Source organism: Mytilus galloprovincialis, chromosome 1, assembly GCF_965363235.1.
Source record: "Mytilus galloprovincialis chromosome 1, xbMytGall1.hap1.1, whole genome shotgun sequence".
Classification (NCBI taxonomy): Eukaryota; Metazoa; Mollusca; class Bivalvia; order Mytilida; family Mytilidae; genus Mytilus; species Mytilus galloprovincialis.
The window spans coordinates 117,860,803-117,887,084 of NC_134838.1; the positions used below are offsets into that span (position 1 = coordinate 117,860,803).

Consider the following 26,282-nt stretch of genomic DNA (forward strand, 5'->3'; position numbering starts at 1 on the left):
GTATAGAATAGTAGTTGATTATATATGTTGGAAATTTGCCAGACATGACCATGATGTCATTTTCTATTTTTATTTGCCAATAACTTTATGTAAATAACTTCATTGGAAATTTGCCAATATAAAATGTTGCTGATGAAGCTTTTTTTCCCTTATCTTATCTAAAATGTTTTTAGATAATGTATGTTGGACATTTGCCAGACATGACTATGATGTCATTTTCTATTTTTATTTGCCAATAATTTTATGTAAATAACTTCATTGGAAATTTGCCAATATAAAATGTTGCTGATGAAGTTTTTTTTATTGTTTTATACAATAAACAATGTATATTCACTTTTACTACCAACTGATAAATTAAAACAATCTTTACCATTTAGTGATAACAAGCACCTTTTGTTACATTTTAATATTTTATGATGTATTTAAAAGAGTAGTTATTGTTGCAAACTCCATTAGAAATTTGAATTGATATCAGTTTTGGAAAAAGGGAAACGGGGATGTGAAAAAAAGGGGGGGGGGGGGAGTTTAAATTTTTCTCATTTCAGATTTCATAAATAAAAAGAAAATTTCTTCAAACATTTTTTTGAGAGGATTAATATTCAACAGCATAGTGAATTGCTCAAAGGCAAAAAAAACTTTTAAGTTCATTAGACCACATTCGTTCTGTGTCAGAAACCTATGCTGTGTCATGATCAACTATTTAATTTTAGATTTAAAAAGTTTGAAGAAGAAATCTTTGATTGATTTGTAAAATCTTGACATTTGTTTTGTGTAAAAAAAAAACATGTAATGTCAAAAATTTGATCACAATCCAAATTCAGAGCTGTATCACGCTTGAATGTTTTGTCCATACTTGCCCCAACTGTTCAGGGTTCGACCTCTGCGGTCGTATAAAGCTGCGCCCTGCGGAGCACCTGGTTGATAATATAAGCAATAGGCCCCATTTATTTGGTGTACCATATGATTGTTAGATGTATATGTCTGTCTAGCCGTTGGCTTGACCTTGATCTAATTTTCATGAATAATGTTTTAAATGTTTATAATGAAATCATCCAATTGAAAACATTGCTTCTCAAATTTTCTTCATGAAATGTTTCCAATATCAATCAATGAGTCTTTTTCTAATCAAGATGGCCTTGGACTTTGTTCAAGGCACAAACTCCTAGAGGAAAAATATATACTGTTGTATTGTGTTGTCTAGAGATGCTTGATGAATAGCAACACTTAATGTGTTAAATGATGTATAGTGAACATGGCTTCCTTGTAAAAGATATTATTAATGCTTACCAGTCTCTTACAAGTATTGTACTGTAAATTCAGAAATTATTGCGTTCACTTATTATTGCGAATTTTGAAGAATGGAGTGAAATGCGAGATTAACTATTGCGATTTCAGGAAAATCTGCATACAGTTATATGTATCATTTATCAGAATGCGAGTTTTTATTATTGCGATACTCATTCAGTCGCATTATTCGCATTAATAAAAACCTCGCAATAATTTCTGAATTTACAGTATTCAGACATGTTGTCACTACACACCATTATACCTGGACATCTGAACATACCCCGGCCAAATAGGAATAAAATTGAGAATGGAAATGGGGAATGTGCCAAAGAGACAACAACCCGACCATAGAAAAAAACAACAGCAGAAGGTCACCAACAGGTCTTCAATGTAGCGAAAAATTCCCGCACCCGGAGGCGTCCTTCAGCTGGCCCCTAAACAAATATATACTAGTTCAGTGATAATGAACGCCATACTAATTTCCAAATTGTACACAAGAAACTAAAATTAAAATAATACAAGACAAGGCCAGAGGCTCCTGACTTGGGACAGGCGCAAAAATGCGGCGGGGTTAAACATGTTTGTGAGATCTCAACCCTCCCCCTATACCTCTAGCCAAGGTAGAAAAGTAAACGCATAACAATACGCACATTAAAATTCAGTTCAAGAGAAGTCAGAGTCTGATGTCAGAAGATGTAACCAAAGAAAATAAACAAAATGACAATAATACATAAATAACAACAGACTACTAGCAGTTAACTGACATGCCAGCTCCAGACTTCAATTAAACTGACTGAAAAATTATGATTTCATCATATGAACATCAGGCACAATCCTTCCCGTTAGGGGTTTAGTATCATACCATCATAACATATATGAGAAGAACATAACCTGTGTCATGCCAACAACTGGTTTTTCAATAAATGTGTTTAGTTCCGATGCAAAGACCCTATAAGTGAATCAATATTAACGCCAAAATATGCAATCTTTAATGACCTGACAACAGTATCGTAACTATGTTAACGACTCCAATAGATAAAAGATTATATAGGTTTGCAATCAGAGAGGTAAGTTTTCCATACTTTTTATACGACCGCAAAAATTTTAATTTTTCGTCGTATATTGCTATCACGTTGGCGTCGTCGTCGTCCGAATACTTTTAGTTTTCGCACTCTAACTTTAGTAAAAGTGAATAGAAATCTATAAAATTTTAACACAAGGTTTATGACCACAAAAGGAAGGTTGGGATTGATTTTGGGAGTTTTGATCCCAACATTTTAGGAATTAGGGGCCAAAAAGGACCCAAATAAGCATTTTCTTGGTTTTCGCACAATAGCTTAAGTTAAGTAAATAGAAATCTACGAAATTTTGACAAGGTTTATGACCACAAAAGGAAGGTTACGATTGATTTTGGGAGTTTTGGTTCTAACAGTTTAGGAATTAGGGGTAAAAAAAGGGCCCAAATAAGCATTATTCTTGGTTTTCGCACAATAACTTTAGTTTAAGTAAATAGAAATCAATGAAATTTAAACACAAGGTTTATGACCACAAAAGGAAGGTTGGTATTGATTTTGGGAGTTGAGGTCTGAACAGTTTAGGAATTAGGGGCCAAAAAGGGGCCCAAGTAAGCATTATTCTTGGTTTTCGCACCATAACTTTAGTTTAAGTAAATAGAAATCTATGAAATTTAAACACAAGGTTTATGACCACTAAAGGAAGGTTGGGTTTGATTTTGGGAGTTTGGGTCCCAACAGTTTAGGAATAAGGGGCCCAAAGGGTCCAAAATTGAACTTCGTTTGATTTCATCAAAAATTGAATAATTGGGGTTCTTTGATATGCCGAATCTAACTGTGTATGTAGATTCTTAATTTTTGGTCCTGTTTTCAAATTGGTCTACATAAGGTCCAAAGGGTCCAAAATTAAACTTAGTTTGATTTTGACAAAAATTGAATCCTTGGGGTTCTTTGATATGCTAAATCTAAAAATGTACTTAGATTTTTAATTATTGGCCCAGTTTTCAAGTTGGTCCAAATCGGGTCCAAATTAAACTTTGTTTGATTTCATCAAAAATTGAATAATTGGGGTTCTTTGATATGCCAAATCTTACTGTGTATGTAGATTCTTAATTTTCAGTCCCGTTTTCAAATTGGTCTACATTAAAGTCCAAAGGGTCCAAAATTAAACTAAGTTTGATTTTAACAAAAATTGAATTCTTGAGCTTTTTTGATATGCTGAATCTAAACATGTACTTAGATTTTTGATTATGGGCCCAGTTTTCGAGATGGTTCAAATCAGAATCCAAAATTATTATATTAAGTATTGTGCAATAGCAAGAAATTTTCAATTGCACAGTATTCAGCAATAGCAAGAAATCTTCAATTGCACAGTATTGTGCAATAGCAAGAAATTTTCAATTGCACAGTATTGTGCAATAGCAAATATTTTCAATTGCACAGTATTGTGCAATAGCAAGAAATATCTAATTGCACAATATTGTGCAATAGCAAGAAATTTTCAATTGATTGGAGTTATCTTTCTTTGTCCAGAATAGTAGTTGAATCAACTTAAATCATTGTTTTATACAATATACAATGTATATTCACTTTTACTACCAACTGATAAATTAAAACAATCTTTACCATTTAGTGATAACAAGCACCTTTTGTTACATTTTAATATTTTATGATGTATTTAAATGAGTAGTTATTGTTGCAAACTCCATTAGAAATTTGAATTGAGATCAGTTTTGGAAAAAGGGAAAGGGGATGTGAAAAAAAAATAGGGGGGGGGGGTTAAATTTTTCTCATTTCAGATTTCATAAATAAAAAGAAAATTTCTTCAAACATTTTTTTGAGAGGATTAATATTCAACAGCATAGTGAATTGCTCAAAGGAAAAAAAAGTATTTTAAGTTCATTAGACCACATTCATTCTGTGTCAGAAACCTATGCTGTGTCAACTATTTAATCACAATCCAAATTTAGAGCTGAATCCAGCGTTCAGGGTTCAACCTCTGCGGTCGTATAAAGCTGCGCCCTGCGGAGCATCTGGTTGAAAGATGAGAACTATTGTTAAAACTTTTTATGCCCGACCTACGATAGTAGAGGGGCATTATGTTTTCTGGTCTGTGCCTCCGTTCGTCCGTCCATCCGTCTGTGCCTCCGTTTGTCCGTCCGGTTAAAGTTTTTGGTCGAGGTAGTTTTTGATGAAGCTGAAGTTCAATCTACTTGAAACTTAATACACATGTTCCCCATGATATGATCTTTCTAATTTTAATGCCAAATTATAGTTTTGACCCCAATTTCATGGTCCACTGAACATAGATAATGATAGTGCAAAGTTCAGGTTAAAGTTTTTGGTCAAGGTAGTTTTTGATGAAGTTAAAGTTACATCAACTTGAAACTTAGTACACATGTTCCCTATGATATGATCTTTCTAATTTTAATTCCAAATTAAAGTTTTGACCCCAATTTCACGGTCCACTGAACATAGAAAATGATAGTGGGAGTGGGGCATCCGTGTACTATGGACACATTCTTGTTTTCAAGGGCGTTGACCTCACCACCCAACAATTATGTGGGCTGCCTTAAGAAATTTTAGCCACAATATAAATGCAAAGAATAGATTGCATTCTTTTAATGTATAGTGGTGGATATAGCTATGTTTGCCACTAAATTTATACACTCTAAAATATGGTTCATTATACTGGCATGTCTAACCACTACGTAATTATGCAAGAATGAACTCTTGAAAATTAAATGGTTACATTGTAAATCTTTTGAATAGCTCATTCTAGCGTGCTTGTCATTAGTTTTGTCAATTTGCTAGCTGATTGGTCTGGTCTTCATTGAAAGTCACAAAATAGTCCAACATAAGGAATCGAGCTGTGGTGTTTTAACTACACGTTTGGTGTAAAAAGTTTTACATTTCAAAAGGTAGAAGACCTAAATGCTTTATACCTTTATTTTAAAATTTCTATAGAAATATTTATGCCTTATGTAATGACATTTACTTCTGTCTTGTCTATGGTCGTGGACCTCATTTTCATGGGTTTTTACTGCTTGAAAAACTTTTGTTTGTCATAGGAATTCATCACTTATTACATTGCCTGCAAGATACGGTTCACCTGACATCATCCTTTTTTCATGAATCAGTAATCAAGATTCAAGTTACTTGATTAGGTCCATTTCTTGTATAACTATGAGCGGTATGTCAACTACATTTTATGTTTTGAATGTTTGTAAGGTGTACATGTCTGTCTGTAAGGTACGGTATTATCATGGTTCATTGGTCAATGTTAAGATCTGTTAAGGTTTTGTGATTTGGTTAATTTTTCAAAACCATAAGCAATTGGTCAACTGTATATTATTAGTATGCAAAATGATTCATAAGTTGACTGTTCACACTTGTCTTGACAGTTCATCTGACATTGACCTCATAAAAATTTAACAATGTAAAGTTGTTGTGGATAAGTCTGCTTCCAGTATAGTATAAGCAGTAAGCCAACTATATTTGGTGTAAAGAGTACAAGTTGTCATCAGGTGCAAAAACCATCAATTTTGACGAATAATAGTCACATCTCTTGACCTGGAAGACAGAGGGATGCTGATAAATGTATCCATCTGTAGTCTATGTAGAGGGGAACCCGTGAACACATTTACCACAACAGTTCTAGGGTCAGAGTGAAACTGATCTTGGTACATACGTCTAAAGACAGTCATTTTTATACGACGCAAAAATTGAAAATTTTTTGGTCGTATATTGGTATCACGTTGGCGGCGTCAGCGTAGTCGTTGTCATCGTCGTCGTCGTATTCCGAATACTTTTGGTTTTCGCACTATAACTTTAGTTTAAGTAAATAGAAATGAATGGAATTTAAACACAAGGTTTATGACCATAAAAGGAAGGTTGGGATTGATTTTGGAAGTTTTGGTCCCAACAGTTTAGGAATTAGGGGCCAAAAAGGGCCCAAATAAGTATTTTCTAGGTTTTCGCACTATAACTTTAGTTGAAGTAAATAGAAATCAATGATATTTTGACACAAAGTTTATGACAATAAAAGGAAGGATGGGATTGATTTTGGGTGTTTTGGTTCCAACTGTTTAGGAATTAGGGGCCAAAAAAGGGCCCAAATAAGAATTATTCTTGGTTTTTGCAAAATAACTTTAGTATAAGTAAATAGAAATCATTGAAATTTAAACACAAGGTTTATCAACAGAAAAAGGAAGGTTGGGATTGATTTTGGGAGTTGAGGTCCCAACAGTTTAGGAATTAGGGGCCAAAAGGGGGCCCAAGTAAGCATTTTTCTTGGTTTTCGCACCATAACTTTAGTATAAGTACATAGAAATCTATGAAATTTAAACGCAAAGTTTATGACCATAAAAGGAAGGCTGGAATTGATTTTGGGAGTTTTGGTCCCAACAGTTTAGGAATAAGGTGCCCAAAGGGTCCAAAATTAAACTTTGTTTGATTTCATCAAAAATAGAATAATTTGGGTTCTTTGATATGCTGTATCTAACTGTGTATGTAGATTCTTAATTTTTGGTCTGGTTTTCAAATTGGTCTACATTAAAGTCCAAAGGGTCCAAAATTAAACTTAGTTTGATTTTAACAAAATTTGAATCCTTGAGGTTCTTTGATATGCTGAATCTAAAAATGTACTTAGATTTTTGGTTATGGGTCCAGTTTTCAAGTCGGTCCAAATCAGGATCCAAAATTATTATATTAAATATTGTGCAATAGCAAGAAATTTTCAATTGCACAGTATTCAGCAATAGCAAGAAATCTTCAATTGCACAGTATTGTGCAATAGCAAGAAATCTTCAATTGCACAGTGTTGTGCAATAGCAAGTATTTTTAATTACACAGTATTGTGCAATAGCAAGAAATATCTAATTGCACAATATTGCGCAATAGCAAGAAATTTTCAATTGGAGTTATCTTTCTTTGTCCAGAATAGTAGTTGAATCAACTTAAATCATTGTTTTACACAATATACAATGTATATTCACGTTTACTACTAACTGATAAATTAAAACAATCTTTATACCATTCAGTGATAACAAGCACTTTTTTTACATTTTAATATTTTATGATGTATTTAAATGAGTAGTTATTGTTGCAAACTCCATTAGAAATTTGAATTGAGATCAGTTTTAGAAAAAGGGTAAGGGGGATGTGAAAAAAAAATGGGGGGGAAGGGGGGGGGGGGGGGTTAAATTTTTCTCATTTCAGATTTCATAAATAAAAAGAAAATTTCTTCAAACATTTTTTCAACAGCATATTGAATTGCTCAAAGGCAAAAAAAATATTTTAAGTTCATTAGACCACATTCATTCTGTGTCAGAAACCTATGCTGTGTCAACTATTTAATCACAATCCAAATTTAGATCTGAATCCAGATTGAATGTTCACTGTCCATACTTTCCCCAACCGTTCAGGGTTCAACCTCTGCGGTCGTATAAAGCTGCGCCCTGTGGAGCATCTGGTTTTTCAATAGTAGCATGACACACACAAAATATAATAAACATATTTATTCATTTACAATGAATGACAACAATATGATAGTCATTAGAAGTCATATATCAACAATATTTCAACAAGAAATAACTATTAATTGACATTTGTAAACAGAACTTTACAGAATTTTTTTACTTGAATAAACATGAAATATGATCTAGGTAATAAATTTATGAGTATGAGCTATGAGTTCTAATACAGAATTTATCATGATCACAAAGGTGTAAACATTCTAGCACTTTCTTCAAGGTTGGCACAATTTTTATAATGCTTTATTTTTAGTTTCAACAAACTAAAACTGAGAATGGGAATGCCAAATGGGGAATGTGTCAAAAAGACAACAACCAGACAAAAATTCAGAAAACAGCACAAGGCCACCAATGGGTCAACCTTCTTTTTCATATTACTAAAAAAAATTTCTCTCTGAGTTTTTAAACATGATTAATTGAATGCTAAAATAGTATTACATATATAAACATATAAATATTTTAGAAATATAAACACAAGATCCATATCTTTCAAAAAGTTATTTCACTTTTTGATGTTTATCCTGTTGCGACCTGAGTTTTGACAGGATTTTCAATATATTCAGTTGTGTCTGGTATAATTGTATAGTGTGGTGTTCTTCCTCTGTATAGCACATAATGTTGGATAATAAATAAAATGTCAAATAAGATGGAAAAGAATCCAAGACCAAACTTTGTTGGATCTCCAAATATAGAACCCCAATCATCTGAAATAACACAAACAGATTTTTTTTAATCTGTATTTTGATGAATAACATGTTACTCCAACTAATAAGTAATCTGTGCCTACCATTAAATCAGATATGTCATATTATACATCAGTATATCTTTTCTTTAAAAAATCATAGATGATCATCACCTTTTTACTGGAAGCGAAACATTTCTGTACTTTCTGTATAATAAAACACTGTTTGTTTTTGTGGATTTCAAGAGTAAAGGTGTATAACCACAATTCTATTTCTTTTTAAAAACATACAAATTCTTATTACATATAATATGTTAAAACCACAAAATTAAGTACAGTACCCACAATCTATATAAAAGTTCTATCCTCAATCCATGAATAGTAGTTACCATGCACATAACTGAATCAACAGTATGCAGAATGTTGGACATGTAACATTTTTATATGTTAGGTCAAGCGTGTTATCTGTTTATATCAGGTTTACATACATCTGTATTTTCACACATAGCCATTTAATACAGTTAGAGATCATCAGAGATTATATTAATTAAGAGTTATATTTAGATTTCTTTGTTTGACTAGTGAGCCCTAATGATTTGCATATGGTGCCCTAGTAAATTTATGTAAGGAGCACAGAACACTAGGAGCATGGAGCACCGGGATTACTGGGATTACGGGAGCACAGACTACAAGGAGCCAGGTTGCCCTAGTAGTCTATATTTGTATGCGGGCTTGTAGGAGTGATATAAAAGAGAGAAGGAGCATGAGATAAAGGGGGAGAGAGAGAATTTATAGTGAGGAGAGGACAGTTGCGTTTATTTAGTAGAGAGTAGAACCGTATTGTTGAGCCTGAAGTTATATGTTCATTGTGTTATACTTGTAACTTTGTGATTTTAATAATACAGTATCAAACTTTTATTCGACTTCATGTTTATGTTCACTTACAAGACTTTGTTCAGACTACACCAGGATCCATTTATTCATTTATGTGACCAGGATTCCCTTAATCCTGCTACAAGGGAATCCTGCTACCAGTAGATTTCAAGGGTAACCCTGTTAAAGAGTATACTTGGTATTTGTCGTCCGTGCATGAGTGAAACTTAGACACCCAACAACACAACACAACCACAAGAATACACACTAGCTTAGTTCAATTACCATACCAAACTTTTTCGTCACAGACATCCACTTATTTATTGCTGCAAGTTTTTTTTCCTCAACTATTTTCATGAGATAGACAAATGAACACACAGATGGAGTAATGGGTGGACAGACAGAGGCATACCTGTCAACTGACCCGTATTCTGCGGGTGTAACCCGAGATTTTCACAATTCTGAGGGATCACCTAGAACACCCGCCGGGTCATTGAAATAACCCGGGAATTCCGAAAATGACCCGATTTCACCCGTATTTCTTAGCCTTGAGATTGATTTCATAAGTAATATTCCTTTGAAATACCGGCAAATTCGTAATTCTTCCATGAACAGGAAGTTCATCTAGCTATGAAAACTGTCAAATTAAGTGACCCATTAAGTACATGGCTTCACTTGACAGCTTTGGTGTCAAACACACTGTTAATTAACACCAATTACCTTAGCTTTAGGTCGTAAATAAATTGCACCATTGAACAAACTGAACTAGAGTTACTTCCCCTTATTTGTCACCATTCAAAATTATTCCTTATATTTACCTTTTATGGGTGAAAAAGATCAAATCATTCAAAATATAAAATTCAAATACATATTGAAAAATAACTTTTCATTATTTTTATACCTTTATACATTTTTTTTTTAAAAGTTGAAAATTATTTTTTACATTTATACTTCCCTTAACTGTATTACTATATTTTCTCATAGTCTAATTTCCTATTTAAATGAAAAATAATATGGATATTAGCTACATAGTCAATAGTCTCAATCATTTAAGAATTACATTAAATTCTAGTGTTTGATGATTGTAGTATTTTTTCTCAAAAAGTAAAGCACATAAGACTGAAATACACAAATTTATAAAAATCTTTAAAAGTGCAATGAAATAATATTTAATAAGATTTAAAATGACTTAACAAAGTGAACATGCATTGATGTTTTGGTATCTTTGATATACATTATAAGAAAATGTACCATAAATTTTTAAATACTGAAATTCAGCTCGAAAAAGTTTGTACGCGTTATGACCTGAGATTTGATTCTTCAATGCAGGTCATGACCTGCATTTTCATCGTCACAGGTTGACAGGTATGCAGAGGTAAACCCATATACCTCTTTCCTTGGGAGTAGAGTTTTAAAAATAAACTTACCACTATTGTAAGCCAATAAGAACATCTGTAACAAACTAAATGATCCGCCAGTAAAATCTAAGATAACATTTCCAATACTCCAACCTTCAGTGCTTTTTCTCTTGAAATTCATATATGCCTATTTCAAAAAAAATAAGTACAAATCATTAATTATTGTTAATCTAAATTTAGAAATTATTGCAATTTTTGTAGAATGGACAAAAATGTGAGATTAAATATTGCGATTTCATGAAAAACTGCTTTCAAATGTATCAATCAGATATCATAATGTGAGTTCCTATCATTGCAATACTCACTCAGTAGCATTATTTGCATTTATAAAAATTTCGCAATAATTTGTGAATTAACAGTACCTGTTTAAGAAGACAAGATTCATTAGTTGATTATTTTAAACAGTTATAATTGGTGTTATGATATTAGAAAAAAATATCATGTCTATACACAGGTGGAAAGACCAAACATCCTTGGCATCTTGGTTGAAACCTGAACAAAATTATGTAGTTGGTTTACAAAAAAAAAATGTTCTCATTTTGTAAAAAAGTTCTGTATTAAAAGTTATGCCTCGTTCACACATACCGGGTACATTTAATTTGAATTGAATTTGAATCGAATGCGAATTGCATTCGCTAATGGCGTTCAAACACTCATACTTATTAATTTGAATTGATTCATTGGCTAAATCGCATTAGAAATCCATTTTTGTTCATTCGAATTAAAAGTTAACGTCGTTCAGACAACAAAGTTGACACGCATTGCAATTCGAATTAGAATTTACGTTTGTATGTAAAATGTTTCTAATGCGAATTAAACTAATTTGAATAAGTTAATTTGAATCGAATTCTAATTACGTGTGAACGCAGCATAAATCTCACGGAAATATGGAAACATTAAATATCAAAGGAGTATAACAATTACCATTCAAAGATAAAAGTTATGCATTGTCCAGACAAGAAATTTTTAAAGTAGGTTGTATTAAAATATTTGACTTGGTCCATTGGACAACTAAAGAACCCTAATGCATTGTTATTTCAAAGATGCTGTTAAATGCTTTTTACCCTACATGTGGCTTAAGATTCTCGTAATTCACATCATACAATTTTTACTTAGCAATGATTAACTGAAGACCATATGATACATTATATTATTAACTCCTAACTTGACATAGATGTATAGATATGTGAGGCATGCTTACCTGAGGAACATATTTTATAAGAGTTACTCCTAACTTGACGTAGGAGAAGTAGTACAGATACGTCAGCCATGTTATAACTTTCCCTACGGTTACAAATAATGACACCAATATAAACAACCATGCACCTATCACTAAAAACAAACTAACTTTGGATATCTTCTGTCCACCTCTCTGAAAAGATAATCAAATAAAATACAGTGAACTATACAATTTTAGCCTTTTTGATGAATTTAATACATTTTATCCACCTGAGGAAAGTACAATAACCTAGGATGCAGTCCGATGTCAATATACCTTTATTATGTCGATAAAACATATATTGTTGATATAAAAAGGTCAGAATTGTTTTATCATAACATGGTATTGTACAAAAGCTTTGACTTACCTTTCAAGAATGGTCATTCAACATCTACTATTTGTTTTATACAAAAAAGGGAGATGTGGTATGATTGCCAACAAATCAATCCCTCTCTCTACCCCTTAGTTGTTATGTTGAATTTTGGCTTTCTCCTCGTTTACCTGTAGAGCATTTTGCTATTCTTTTCCAAAAAACGGTTTTTTGTAGTACACATATAGGAAACGAGAATGCAAAAAAACATAAAATTGTGTGAAGATGATGGAAGTTTTTAACAACCTTGACTGGCTATACAGCCCATGCATGGTCGGTCCTGGCTTGCACCTTTTTGGGCATTTAAATAACTTGATTTTTACCATAAGGTAATCGTGTGTGCACTCGTTGTATTAGAATGTACTGTTGTTTTATTTCAAAAAGATCTCTTTGTATGTTTCTCCAATTCTTTTAGACAAGTAAAAAATTAAAACATTGAAAGTCTTTCATCCAACGTTCTATTATGGTTTTGTAGAAAATAGACAAAAAATATAAACATTTAATTGAAGGGCAGTAACTCCTTTTTTTTTTAATGCAACATGTTGTCAATTTGTTAAAACTGTGAATTGACTTCAGTGAAATATATTTTCCATTTTAAAAACTGACTAAGTTTTTATTCTTTTTTACAAATAAAAGCAAAAATGGACATACCTCATACACTGTGCACTGGAATATAGTTATAATAGTGACAAACACTGCATGTATTGTAAATATAACATCATTTAGCTGTACTGGATTAATTCCCCTTGGATGTGCATCAGCATATTCTTTCTGTAAACACAAGTAAATAATCATACATTAACTTCAATACATATAATAAACATGAAAACAAGTGAGTATTAAAAGAAACAAGAATGTGTCCAAGATACATGAATGCTCCACTTGCAATATCATTTTCTATATTCAGTGGACTGTAAAATGGGGTTCAAATTTGACATAAAGATTAGAAAGGTCATATCATATCGTCGCTGCGCTTCCAAAATGTAGAACAAAGAATTTTTTGGCTAAGCTACTTTTTGATACAAATCGTTTTGGTGGAAGGAAATCTTTGATATTCCAAAATAGTATACCATTAAACCAATCAAAACATTTAAAATAAGACATGTTACAAAATTGCCAATCTCAGTTGTTTGTAAAGTTTACATCCAAAATGTTGAATGTAAACTTGAAAGTTGTTGTATAATGGCTTTGGAAATCAATTACTTGTACATTTCTTTATTTCCGTGATAATAAATTAAGTTTTTGGGGTAATCCAATATATCAAAGTTTTTATTTCACTGCCATTTAAAAAAAATGTTCAAGTTCACATACAACATTTTGGAAGCATGCATTTCGACCAAATTTTCAAAGCCTATTTTCGATATTTTTTTTTTAAATTAGTTAGTTACAATATTTTGGAAGCCCAGCGACGATATAGGGAACATGTGAACTAAGTTTAATTTTTTTATGTAAGCTTATTCATATTATACACATAAACCATACCTTCACACCAACTACCCAAAACATTCCAACATTGAAAAATCCATAGGCAAGGAATCCAGTTAGGTTGTAAGCTAGAAAGTCAAAGTTCAGTCCAACGACACTGAAAAAAAGGAAGAATCATTTTGTAAAATCATTATTTGTTTCCTCTTAACATGCTTACACAGAAAGCTGTAAATAAATTTTGAGAACTTTTCTTTTTGTTTGACCTAGCTGGAGGTCTAGTAAGTTTTATGTTTATTGCAGCTGTAAAGTTTTTTAAATGTTGATATGCAAATTTGCTTGAATAGTCAAATAAAATTGAGACTCAACTACTAGCTCTTGACAAGAAAATGTATATCAACTTAAGTAAAGAGACAATTTTAGGGGCCAGTTGAAGGACTCCTTGGGTGCTGGAGTTTCTCCCTGCATTGAAGACCCATTGGTGACCGTTGGATGTTGTCTGCTCTATGGTCGGGTTGTTGTCTCTTTAACACATTCCCCATTTCCTTTCTTAATTTTATATTAATTGAAGTTTTCCATTGAAAAAACTATACCTTTTTCTTTTCCAGTTGGAGATAACTTGTGGATAAAATGAGATTGACCATGCAACAAAGTATATCCATCCAATAACAGCATTGATAATAACTAGAGCTTTATTATGTACTAATGTTATTCTTACAAAACATTTCTCTAAGCTGTAATAGATAAAATAGAACAAAAGTTTTAATGTGTTTGATGTCATAAAAATTATAACCAACCAGGTAAACCTTCAACTGTAGTGTAAGTAAAATAAAATTTCCATTACTGTATATAAGATCATATAAGGACATATCAAATGTTGTTATTATGGGTATCAAATGTTTTGTTTTTTTCTTTTTTTTTCCAAATATTCCTTCACACAAATTAATTTCTGCATGCAACAAAAGCTAAGTGTTTGCTTGTACTATCTTCAAAAAGTAACAAAAAAATCTCTGTAACAAATGTTCTGTTTTTTTGTGACTACATACATGTATATGCATATTTATTTTATACTCATATAAGTAACATCCATACTTTTCTATTTCTGGCGATGATGAATTGACTCGTAACGTCAGATGCCCTGCAGTTACTGCTGTTATATTGACCTTCACGCCTTTTGTTGTGTTTCCATGTATTATAACATTAGGTACTGGTACTATTAAATTATGCTTCTCTTTGTAAGAAGTGTCTTTACCACTTTCATACATAAATAAAATAGTTGCATCTTCAATGATGTGTGATCTGTAAAAAAAAATTTGGACATATTACATACATACATTGTATACATATTCTAGTAATCCTTTAAATGTTGTGTCATGTGTGCTGTTGTTTGTTTGTCTTTTTCATTTTTAGCCATGGCGTTGTCAGTTTGTTTTAGATTTATGAGTTTGACTGTCCCTTTTGTATCTTTCCTCCCTCTTTTAAAGTCCTGGAAATATGGCTTTTTTTATTAGCTGAATTGGGCTTTGAACAATTGTGTGTAGCATTTAGTTAACTTTGCATACTCTTAGATCAGTACTACAGTGTATGTGTTTGTACTTAGAAAAGATCTGATGAGTCAAGCCCTTTCCAAATGATTTTCCCAATGTGTCATTCCAGAGTTTTAACTTGCTATGGAGAGAGTGTTTTAATGTCATATGACAAGTTTTCACTTACTACATGTAGAAATGTGTTTGTAAAATCAACTGTTCAATTTTAACTTACTGTGGAGTTAGTGTTAATTGCTCAGTAGAATCAACAGCAAGTTGTATATCAGTCTTGGAGAATGTCAAAGATGGTAAACCTGTACCTGTACATCCTATAAAAAAAGGAAACCATTAAATTACAATTCATATAGAAAGTATAATAAACGCTTAAAATAGCAGTAGCTGTAGAACAGATGTTAGTAATGTTAGTAGAACAATGGAATGTTTTCACTGCTGGTGGACGTTTCGTCCCTGAGGGTATCACCAGCCCAGTAGTCAACACTTCGGTGTTGACATGAATATCAATAATGTGGTCATATTTATAAATTTCCTGTTTACAAAAATTTGAATGTTTCGAAAAACTAAGGATTTTCTTATCCCAGGCATAGATTACCTTAGCCATATTTGGCACAACTTTTTGGAATTTTGGATCCTCAATGCTCTTCAACTTTGTACTTGTTTGGCTTTATAAATATTTTGATTTGAGCGTCACTGATGAGTCTTATGTAGACGAAACGCGCGTCTGGCGTACTAAATTATAATCCTGGTACCTTTGATAACTAAATGTATTATAAGGATATTTTAAATTTTTAGAAAATAAGTTACAAATTTGCAGACTGTTTTATTCTTTATACACATACATTATAAATAGCATACATTTCAATCAAACATCTTTTCAAATAATATATACACTTCATTTAACCAAAATAATCCAGTCATTTAATTCCTACCACTACTATCATAACTATCATGACTATCACTCCATAAATGCCTGTCACTTACAATCAAACTAATGAGAAACGGCAGTGGATGGAGGACACTGAATTATTCGAGTTACAAAAGATGACAATATATATTCAAACTTATAATTCACTTTCCCTTTAACCTGGATTCAAGCATCAAAACATAAAAACAAAAAATTCAATAAAAAAAACTTTTATGTTTTAATTTCGTATTGACATATGATTGTTCATTAAAAGTGCTGTTGCTTTTTGAAGTGGAGTTTACAAAGTTTTCTGAAGGATTTGTATAGTAAGACACTTTACAAATTCTATACAAATGATTTGGTTTTCTTTATCACTATACAAATCCTTGATCAAATAAAACAATTTAAATTTGTATTAAAATTCCTTTTTAAATATATTGGAACCTCAAATATGTATACAATTTACCTCTAACTATAAAAGCGACAAAGCACACAGTGGTTACTGAAAATATAGCCATCATAAGGTGTTCAAACTTCTATAGCTGTCACATTTTCACATGTTAGATGTAAACACACCTGCACACATGATTTGTCACATGACATTATATTTTTGTACATGATATAAGCTAATTATTTTCTATATAAATTATTATTTGTTTTCTCTAAATTATGACAATTATTTACAAACAAGTAGTTCTAGTTAGACTAGATAAGAATACGTACTCTAAATTGAGCCTATAAACGATTTTTTTGCAATGATATAAAACCGGAAGTAGACAAATTACAAACATGGCTGCCTTATTGAGGTGAAATGACAACAAACTTTTTAATTTGTTAATTCTCATTGTACCATATTCACGCAAGACTTCATCTTATGAAAAAATCTTTCAGTTCTTGAAAATAGTCTTTCTTCTACCATAAACTAATTATATCTTGCATTTCATGGTCCAAATTATATGTCAGAAAACAGTTGCAGAATATTGCATTTTTTGTCCTTTGGCTTTGGGGTCCCAGTTAATAGATAGGTCTAGGATAGTTTTCTATTGTTATATCAAAAATTTACAGGAATCTTCACGATGTCCAGTAATGGCGGACAAATAGCAATAAGGCAGTAAGGCGATGTAACTCATCATAGATACCAGTGTTTTCCCTAGGCTATTCAAGCATAGCGGTACCGCTACACATCAATTTCGACCGCCATGCTTTCATCATTGCCGCTATGCATCCCGCTATGTGTGAAAATCGTAGCTGTGTAAAATATTTATTATCGATATTTTGAAAGTGAAGTGGCAAGTAACAAATATCCACAGGTGATTTAAACTCATCCGACTGATAATTGGATGCATCATGTAGCGTGTTTCGATATTTTACAACCTTCCTAATTAGTGCGTTATACTTCTAGACTTCAGTTACATAATAGAAGTTGCCAGATAGCTAATAAATAAATAGTCAAATTAATCTCCAATGCTAAAGTACTTTCTGTGAAGAAAAAAATTATAAAAAGTTTTAACCTTTTCTGTAAATTGACTTTTACCTGTGCCGTGGCTAACTATTAAAACAGGTTTTTGACATCGTTGTTTAACAGAGGTCTTTGAAATGTATAATCTTGGTCAGGTTAGTTTATAAAACTAACGTAATTTCACCGAGAATGAACAACGTATATTTTTTAAAATAATTTTCTCAGTTTCTTCAACAGTTTATAAAAAGTCATAGAACGTCGATGAACTATTTTTTGATTGGTCATAACAAAAAGATATTTTTAGATTAGTCACAGTGATTGATTTTATCAAAGAATACACATCACCGGGCCGAGTAAAAGACAGTCTGTATATGAAAAATGTATAAGATTTGATAATTTACGGAATAATTGTTTTTTTAATAAAATGTGTTGTTCTATTTTTATTTCAATGGGTCACAAGCTAATTAGCGGCCCCATTTACCATTTTTAAACAAGTGGGGCTAAATTTCTTTTACTTCGGCAAGATAGGAATTTTACAATTATGAATCGTTATAAATAAATCAAAGAGGGGTGTATTGAAATTGATAGTTAATTTTCATGAAATAAAATGTCAGCTTAGCTTCCAAATAGGTAATTGCCAAAAATGTCACCCGTCGTATGTCAGGTATAAGTCAGTGACGACTTCTGTAATTAACGCAACTATACTTTATTTTATTATTTCCTGTATTAAAAATGTCTGAAGTAATGATGACACTCAAAGTTGTATTCAACAACTTGCTGTTGATGATGAAACCATTATATCTGCAAATTTCGAAGAACAATCATCATTTCAACAACCATGTCAAAGCAACCATCAAAGAAAAGTCGTATTACTGGCCCTACTTTTCTGACAAGTTGGTTAGAAAAGTAGGCTCCTTCGATAAATACACCTAATCGCTATTTATTCCATTCCGGATAAGTTCTAAAAATAACTTTTTCATCCAGTTGAAGCTATCTGGGACCCTGTTTAAACAATTCACCATGCATGATACTTTTTAATGAGACCTGTTTAAACTACCGTAAATACTTCAAACAAAATATTTTTTTACTTCAATTTTAATTTCGAAAAAAGTGGATCATACTATATCAAAGTTTCTTGATGATCACTTTCTAAGTTTTTTTCTCCCTCAGCTCACTACTGATGACCTCCATTTTTCAGCCGGTGACCCAAAACAGGAAGTTGTATAAATGACTGTTTTTCCCGGAATGGACTAAATAGCGATAAGGTGTATTGTAGTCCGACAGATCATGAAAATCATCACTTTGAGCAAAGCCCTGAAGTTGAAATTCAACCTTCTCCAGTTTGAACAGAGTGAAAACAACCTTGAGAAACAGACTATGTAAAAAATTGCTGAACTGTTTAATGCATATATCAATTGAAGGACCAACGGAGGAAGCTTTTGTTTTGACAAAACAGAGGAAAATATCAACAAAATAATGTGTACCTGATATTAATTTGTAAATAACTATTGCAGACTGGATTATTTTTATTATTGTTTGTAACTCAAGGGCTTTCATTTATTCCTATCATCTGTGAAGACTGTGATAAATACTTAGAGTTGCATGATTTGTATGAATTGCTGTAACTTTAATAAAACAATTAGATTGATACCGTAGATACTCGCTTATAAGTCGAAAGTTTGGGAGTAAAATTCAGAATCAAGAGAGGGGTACCGACTTATAAGCGAGATCCCGAGACCAGAGGAAAAATCCAAGCTTGAGAGAAGTGTTCAGGAGTGAATTTCCTGGTCAAAACTACGTTGGTGATTGCCAAACCTACATAAATCCTTGAATACAAAGTTTTTGTTGAAAATAAATGACTACAATACTGTTTTTGTGTTTTATTTGTTCTTTGTTAACTTTTTTTCTGTCAATTTGTGTTGAATTTCCGACTGTTTCCGGTTTGTGTATTGATTTTCATGGTCAAATGGTTTGTGCATAAACCCAAAAGAAAGAGCCAAGAACCATGTATATGGCTTTTAATATATACATTATGTAGTGTGAATAGATCTGAAAAAAGAAGGGCCGCGTTGCAAGTTAACCATGGACCCACCATGCATGAGAAATTTTCTAGGGAAGACACAGGATACCATGACTAAATTTTGTATATATACGCCAGCCGCACATTTCGTCTTCAAAAGACCCATCAGTGACGCTCGAATCTAAAAAAGTAAAAGACCATAGCATTAAGTCTTTTGGTTGTGTGTCAAAATTGCATCTGACTACAGGGGGTAATACCAATGACCATATAACACTGTTATTATCCAAATAACACTTGAAATTTTAATATTAGCACATATTGGTGACTTTTTATGGTATACCGCCATCTTTGACTCTACTTTTGCAGTACACAAACAGTCCAAATCTGCAAATTTATAGACTGATGCTCAATTTTATTGGTGATATATTGTTTATTTATTTGAAAAGTATATTATAAGTGTATTTGATAACTTAAAATGATTTACAGCAAACAGGTAAATTCATAAAGATTATAAATATAGTGTCAATAAGTGTGTACATTTGTACATCCAACATGGCGACCATGTCACATGGTATATATGAGTTCTCCTTGGTTGCCATGTTGAATGTAAACACTATATTTATAAGGATGATCTTTATGAACTTACCTTCTTTTTATATATCATTTTTAGGTTATCAAATACACTTATAATATATAATATTATTTAATAATTAATGTTTAAAAGTCACCAATATGTGCTAATATTAAAATTTCAAGTGTTATTCGGTCATTACAACTGTTATTCGATTAATAACAGTGTTTTTCAGTCATTTGAGGTACCCTCTGTTCAGTACTGACAGTAGGTACTAAGTCATCCATAAACAGTTGAGCTAAGTAAGTACTTCTTTAAGTTTAATAGCTCAGTGGGTACAATGAGTGATAGATTTCTCTTGGAAGAAATTTAAAGGTCCCATCAAATAAACTATACAGAGAACAATACCTGTTGTATTTGTTCAATGGGACAATAGAACTTACAAAAGTTTAAATGGACAGGTAACTTGCAGGTGAATCTATGGAAAACTATGATAGGGTTCGCAATAACATGCATGGCAAGTTTGCAAAACAATTTTTTTTTCTCAGGCAAAGCTGTAGGATAAAAATTCATATGACTTGTTTTTATATCTTCTTGCTTTCATCATTTAATCATTTATTTAAAATTCTGTTATAATTTTTACCACTTTCATAATTGCACACAAATTAGAATGAAGTATTATAAAGTTTTTTATTTGCAGGAACACATTAAACCTTTGTCAAAAATGTTCCTTCTTCAACTTACCACTACAGACAGTAATGATCTCAAGTCGTCAGAATTCCAATAGAACATCTGTATGTCGTGTGAAGAGATCTATCTTTAGACAAATGTATCCTACCACTTTAGTTTTACCAGATGGAGCAACAATTAATATAAGATATCATGAACCTAGAAGAATAATAAAGGTAATTTCTGTTATATATTGCCAAATATATAATGATTGTGAAAACAAATAATTGTAGAAATGCACATATATTATCATATACATGTACATGTGAACTAAACTCATTTTGCATGAAATTATAAGTGATTATTATTTTGTTCTTGTGGAGTTGATTTTCAAGTGATGATTGTCCCAGTTGGCTATATCAACCCCAACAGACTTGTTACAGTACTAATCATAGAACAAGTTTACATAAAAACAAAGACAATACACTACACTTCTAATCATTTGTAAGTCAGTCAGTTAATCCTTAGTTATTACAGTAATAATTAAAAATTCACTATATGACAAGACTAAATCTTAATGCTTCATTTTAAGTTTATAGCCGTGTTAAACAATTAATGATTATATTTTGAACTGATGTATTAAATCATTGCTCTGATGTTTATTTACAGTTGCCATTAGATGTGGAAACATTGTCTGAAGAAGACAGGAAAAAGAGACTGAAAAGAAGGACAAAGATAAGGAAAATAGAAGTGAAAGATGATGGAAATGAGGAGGACTTTAGTATGAACAAATATCAGTATTTATGGAAAAATAAGAAAAAATAAAATAATCTACTAAAATACTTTTTTAATATTTAGATTCTTATTTTTACTTTTCATATATATTGCAAATTCCGTTGAGGTGGACAAAAACTACAATGTACAAAATTCAAAGCCTTTATGAAATGATCTTTTTTTTGAAAGGCTTTGATAAGAGCAAGACCATTCACATTTGGCTCCTGTGATTTTAATTTATTCTCAATAGAAATAAGAAGATGTGGTATGAGTGCCAATGAGACAACTCTCCATCCAAGTCACAATTTGTAAAAGTTAACCATTATAGGTCAAAGTAGGGTCTTCAACATAGAACACAGACTTGGCTCACACATGTCTTTTTATTTGAATAATAACAAAATAGCTCTAGGTAAATCATCTTTGGACACTTTTGAGGGTTGTGATGAAAGTTTTTTGTTTATATATTAGAAATGGACTTGAGTTTACAACATTATCAGTGGCGGATCCAGTCATTTTAAAAAGGGGGTTCCCAACCCAGGACAAAGGGGGGGGGGGGTTCCAACCACATGTCCCCATTCAAATGCATTGATCGTCCAAAAAAAAGGGTGGTCCATCCCCCGAAACCCCAACCCCCCCTGGATATGTCAATGAGTATCATCCATGATTGGTTAGCTACTGTTGCCTTTTTGAAACATTTATGGTACATGAAATGGACCTGAAACATGAATATCTTTTTGGTTTGTGTCTCAGAATGCAAGACATATGGATGATAATCAAACAACTGCAACAATAATTACATGAATTGATATAAAGCTTTAATTTTAGAAGGTACAAGACCCGCATTTCTCATATCTTGTGTAGATTTTTAATCTTCTGCAGTGTCTGTCATACATGATTAATAATTGTTTTTACAGTTTAAATAATAAAGCATGCAAATCAAAGTTTAAATGCCTTTCTTGCTTGATAGGCAGAGTAACAGTCTGTTTAATATATAAAAAAGAGTTGATTGGACAATGGATATTATATTGGAAACTATTTAGTATTCATTGACCAATCAAACTTTTGTATATAATAAACAGACTGTAATACTCACCCTACTTATTGAATTAAGGTGTCAATCTTAATTACAATGTTTGAGCAAACAAATAAACAAACTTTTCAAGCAAGGCATTTTTTACTCTTGTTTGCATGCTTTATTATTTTATCTGTAAGTGACATTTTTTCTTCAGTTAAAGTAAGTAATAAGACACGTATATTTGGTAATTTATAATAAATAAGGTATACAGGAATGTATGCCAGTGTTCATCATACCGTGGTAACATTTTGTGGAAAAGTGATAAACATTAAACTTTTAAAGTTATTTCTGTTTCCCAGATACTATAAGCAAATGGTCAGCTGTATATGTTGAATTAGATGATTGTATGGTGTACATGTCCATCGTGTAAGGGTCACCCGACTTTTTACTAATATTTGTGGTACTGTGGTCAAACTGATGTTGGTTTAAATAGGTTCATGTCTCAGATGCTATAAGCAATAGGTTAACAATATTTTTGTTTGAAAAGATTTCAAGGTGTACATATGCAGCATGGCAAGGTTTATCTGACCATGTTTCAATTTTCAGTGTTCATTGATAACTTTAAGTTTATGTGATACATGCGATAAAATAAAGAGTGCACATGCTGTTATGTCTCACCTTCTTTATTTTTATTCTTCAATGCTACATGTTTGTATTGTTTAATGTCTATTGTTTTGCCATATGCCTGTCTGTCTGTTTGTTTGTTTTGTTTTGGTTTTGTATTGGTTTGTTTATTTAATAACAATCCTATTGTTTGGGTTTTAAACTATTAAAATTCTTATTCCTTATTTACTGACCATTGATTTCATGTTGATAGTCCTAAATTTAAAGCTTTACTACAACTATAACATTAACTTAACACAATCCAAAGAAATAAGGTCAAAGTCAGATAAATCAAACTGGAAATACATGTACATCTTACAATCATTCAATTCACCAAATATAGGTGACCTTTTGCCTATAGTTTCTAAGAAACAGACTTAAACAGGAAAACTAAACATTGACCAATGAACCATGTAAATGAGGTCAAGGTGAGATGAACCATGCCAGACAGATATGTACACCTTACAATCAACATTTGCATAAAATATAGTTGACCTATTGCTTATAGTATCTAAGAAACAAATTTAACCATGAAATCTTAACACTGACTAATGAACTATGGAAATAAGGTCATGGTCAGATGATATGTGCCAGACAGACATATACACCTTCCACTCATTCCATATAACAAAAATAGTTGACCTACTGGTTATAACTAAAGTAAAACAGACCAAAATACAAACACCTGATGGAACATAAAAATGAGGTCAAGGTCAAATAAAACCTGCCAGCTGACGTGTACATCGTAAAATATTCTCATACACCAAATATGGTTTACTTATTCCAAAAAAATAATTCCATATATTATTAGAAAAAAAAGACCAAAAGACAAAAACATAACTTTAACCAATTATTAAACCATGAAAATAAGGACAAGGTCAAATGACTCCTGGAAATATACACCGTACAATCATTCCATACCAAATATAAAAGACCTATTGCTTATAGTATATGATATATGGACTTGACCACAAAAACTTATCCTTGTTCACTGATCCATGAAATCAGATTGAGGTTAGATAAAAACTGTCTGAAGGGTGTGATGACCTTGCAAGGTATCTTAATTTTTTTTTCAAGTACCGGTAGTCATTGAACCATGAAAATGAGGTCAAGGACAATGGACATATGAAAGAATGAAACTTAAGGCATCAATATACAAAGTAATCAACGTCCAATTTTCGTGGTTATTTCGGTTTCTGAAGTACTATATGCAACGGATCAGCTATATTTAGTGAATAGGTGTATACGTCCATCTTGTATGGTTCATCTGACCTTGACCCCCATATCATTGATACATAAACTACATAAGTGTCCTTACAAACTACGGTATATTGCTGGTTCTTCCAAGTGCTCCAAGAAACATTTTTCTAAATTATTAACATCTATTTTATTAGCAATCAAAGAAGGGCTTCAAAGTTATTGTGAAACTGCCTATTCTAGAGGTGGCGTGAATCAGATGTAGATACAAAAAAAAATCCAAAGATCTTTTAGAGTACATACAATCTAAGATTCTCTCATCTTGCAATAGTATTTAAAAAAAAAAACATTTGACTTTTCTACACTTTACACAATTGTTTCTAATTCCAAACTAAAAGACAAATTGTAAGAGTTGGTATTGCTTTGTTTCATAAACTAGAGGCTCTCAAGAGCCTGTATCGCTCACCTGACTCTACTTGGGTTTTTGAAATCATATAAAAAAAAGATAAAATTTGGCTACAAAGTTACAAAACTTGGTCAGCACCTCATAAGGAACATTCATGCTATGTAGGGTTTCATTCCATTCAGTGGTTCTCTAAAAGAAGACTTTTGTATGCATTTCCCCTAGGGTCCTATGTTAAACTAAACCCCCGATGGCAGCCATCTTGGATGATGGATCGGCTACAAAGTAACAACACTTGGTCAGCACCTCTAAGGTACATTCATGCCATGTTTGGTTTTATTCCAATCAGTGGTTCTCTAGAAGAAGTTCAAAATGTAAAATGTTAACGACGACGACGGACGCCAAGTGATGAGAAAAGCTTACTTGGCCCTACGGGCCAGGTGAGCTAAAAAAAAGACGAACTTAGATACAAGTATCTTGCTTGGGGAGGGATAAATCCTACTTTGTAAAGAATCACTCTGATTCAAACAAAAAATTCTCTGAAACTGACATTATCAAGATGCTTGACTGACAACATATTTCTTACGTTCGGAGGACATGTTTTTCAACAGACTGTCGGATTTCCAATGGGAACCAATTGTGCCCCTCTTCTTGTCAACTTGTTTCTTTATTATTATGAGGCTGACTTCGTACAGGAACTTCTTAAGAAGAAAGACAAGAAGTTAGCCATATCCTTTAAATTTACGTTCCGCTATATAGATGATGTTCTCTCACTAAGTATAAATACAAAATTTGGTGACTATGTTGAACGAATCTTTCCCATGGAACTAGAGATAAAGAATACCATAGATACAATTTAGTCTGCCTCATACCTTGAATTACATCAAGAAATTGAAAATGAGGGTCTGTTGAAAACAAAACTTTCGACATGTTCGAGTGAGTTTAGCCACAAAACATCATATCTATAAGCATATTTCTGACACGAAACATCACATCCATAAGCATATTTCTGACACGAAATATCAGGTAACAATACACAGTAATAAACTCTAAATTGACACTCATAATTTTTAAACACCCTCTTTCCCCTCCTGTCTAACAAAGAAGGCTTTATATGTGTGTTATGCATGTATATACTTATAGAAAGAGAATCTTCCATAGATTTGATTTCTAATGGTCATAAGGGTGAAATATAATCCCTTTTGGGTGTAACCATGGCAACAATCTGCATTTCTTAGATACAAA

The 26,282-nt window shown here is 32.1% G+C and overlaps 3 protein-coding genes across 5 annotated transcripts in view; 2 read left to right on the forward strand and 1 right to left on the reverse strand.

Annotated features, from left to right (window-relative positions):
* The window catches only part of LOC143054309 (eukaryotic translation elongation factor 1 epsilon-1-like), a 228,125-nt gene that overhangs the window by 60,779 nt on the left and 141,064 nt on the right, over positions 1-26,282 (forward strand). The gene's annotated exons all lie outside the window — the stretch shown is intronic.
* LOC143054282 (cystinosin-like) lies at positions 7,805-16,879 on the reverse strand. Of its 3 annotated transcripts, none has more exons than XM_076227246.1 (9): positions 16,733-16,879; positions 15,580-15,673; positions 14,911-15,117; positions 14,412-14,552; positions 13,879-13,978; positions 13,048-13,167; positions 12,156-12,179; positions 10,817-10,934; positions 7,805-8,538 (listed from the first exon to the last, which is right to left on the reverse strand). In XM_076227246.1, exons 1-9 carry the CDS (start codon positions 16,785-16,787, stop codon positions 8,351-8,353), a joined length of 1,047 nt encoding a protein of 348 aa, XP_076083361.1. In that variant the 5' UTR covers positions 16,788-16,879; the 3' UTR covers positions 7,805-8,350. The 3 variants fall into 3 exon arrangements, with proteins under 3 accessions (XP_076083361.1, XP_076083353.1, XP_076083370.1); XM_076227238.1 differs by having other exon boundaries at positions 12,009-12,179; positions 16,733-16,878; XM_076227255.1 differs by lacking the exon at positions 12,156-12,179 and having other exon boundaries at positions 16,733-16,878.
* Positions 16,995-21,827, forward strand: LOC143054315 (large ribosomal subunit protein mL55-like). Its single transcript, XM_076227284.1, has 3 exons — positions 16,995-17,072; positions 21,017-21,221; positions 21,655-21,827. The coding sequence occupies exons 1-3, from the start codon at positions 17,056-17,058 to the stop codon at positions 21,808-21,810; spliced, it is 378 nt and encodes a 125-aa protein (XP_076083399.1). The 5' UTR covers positions 16,995-17,055; the 3' UTR covers positions 21,811-21,827.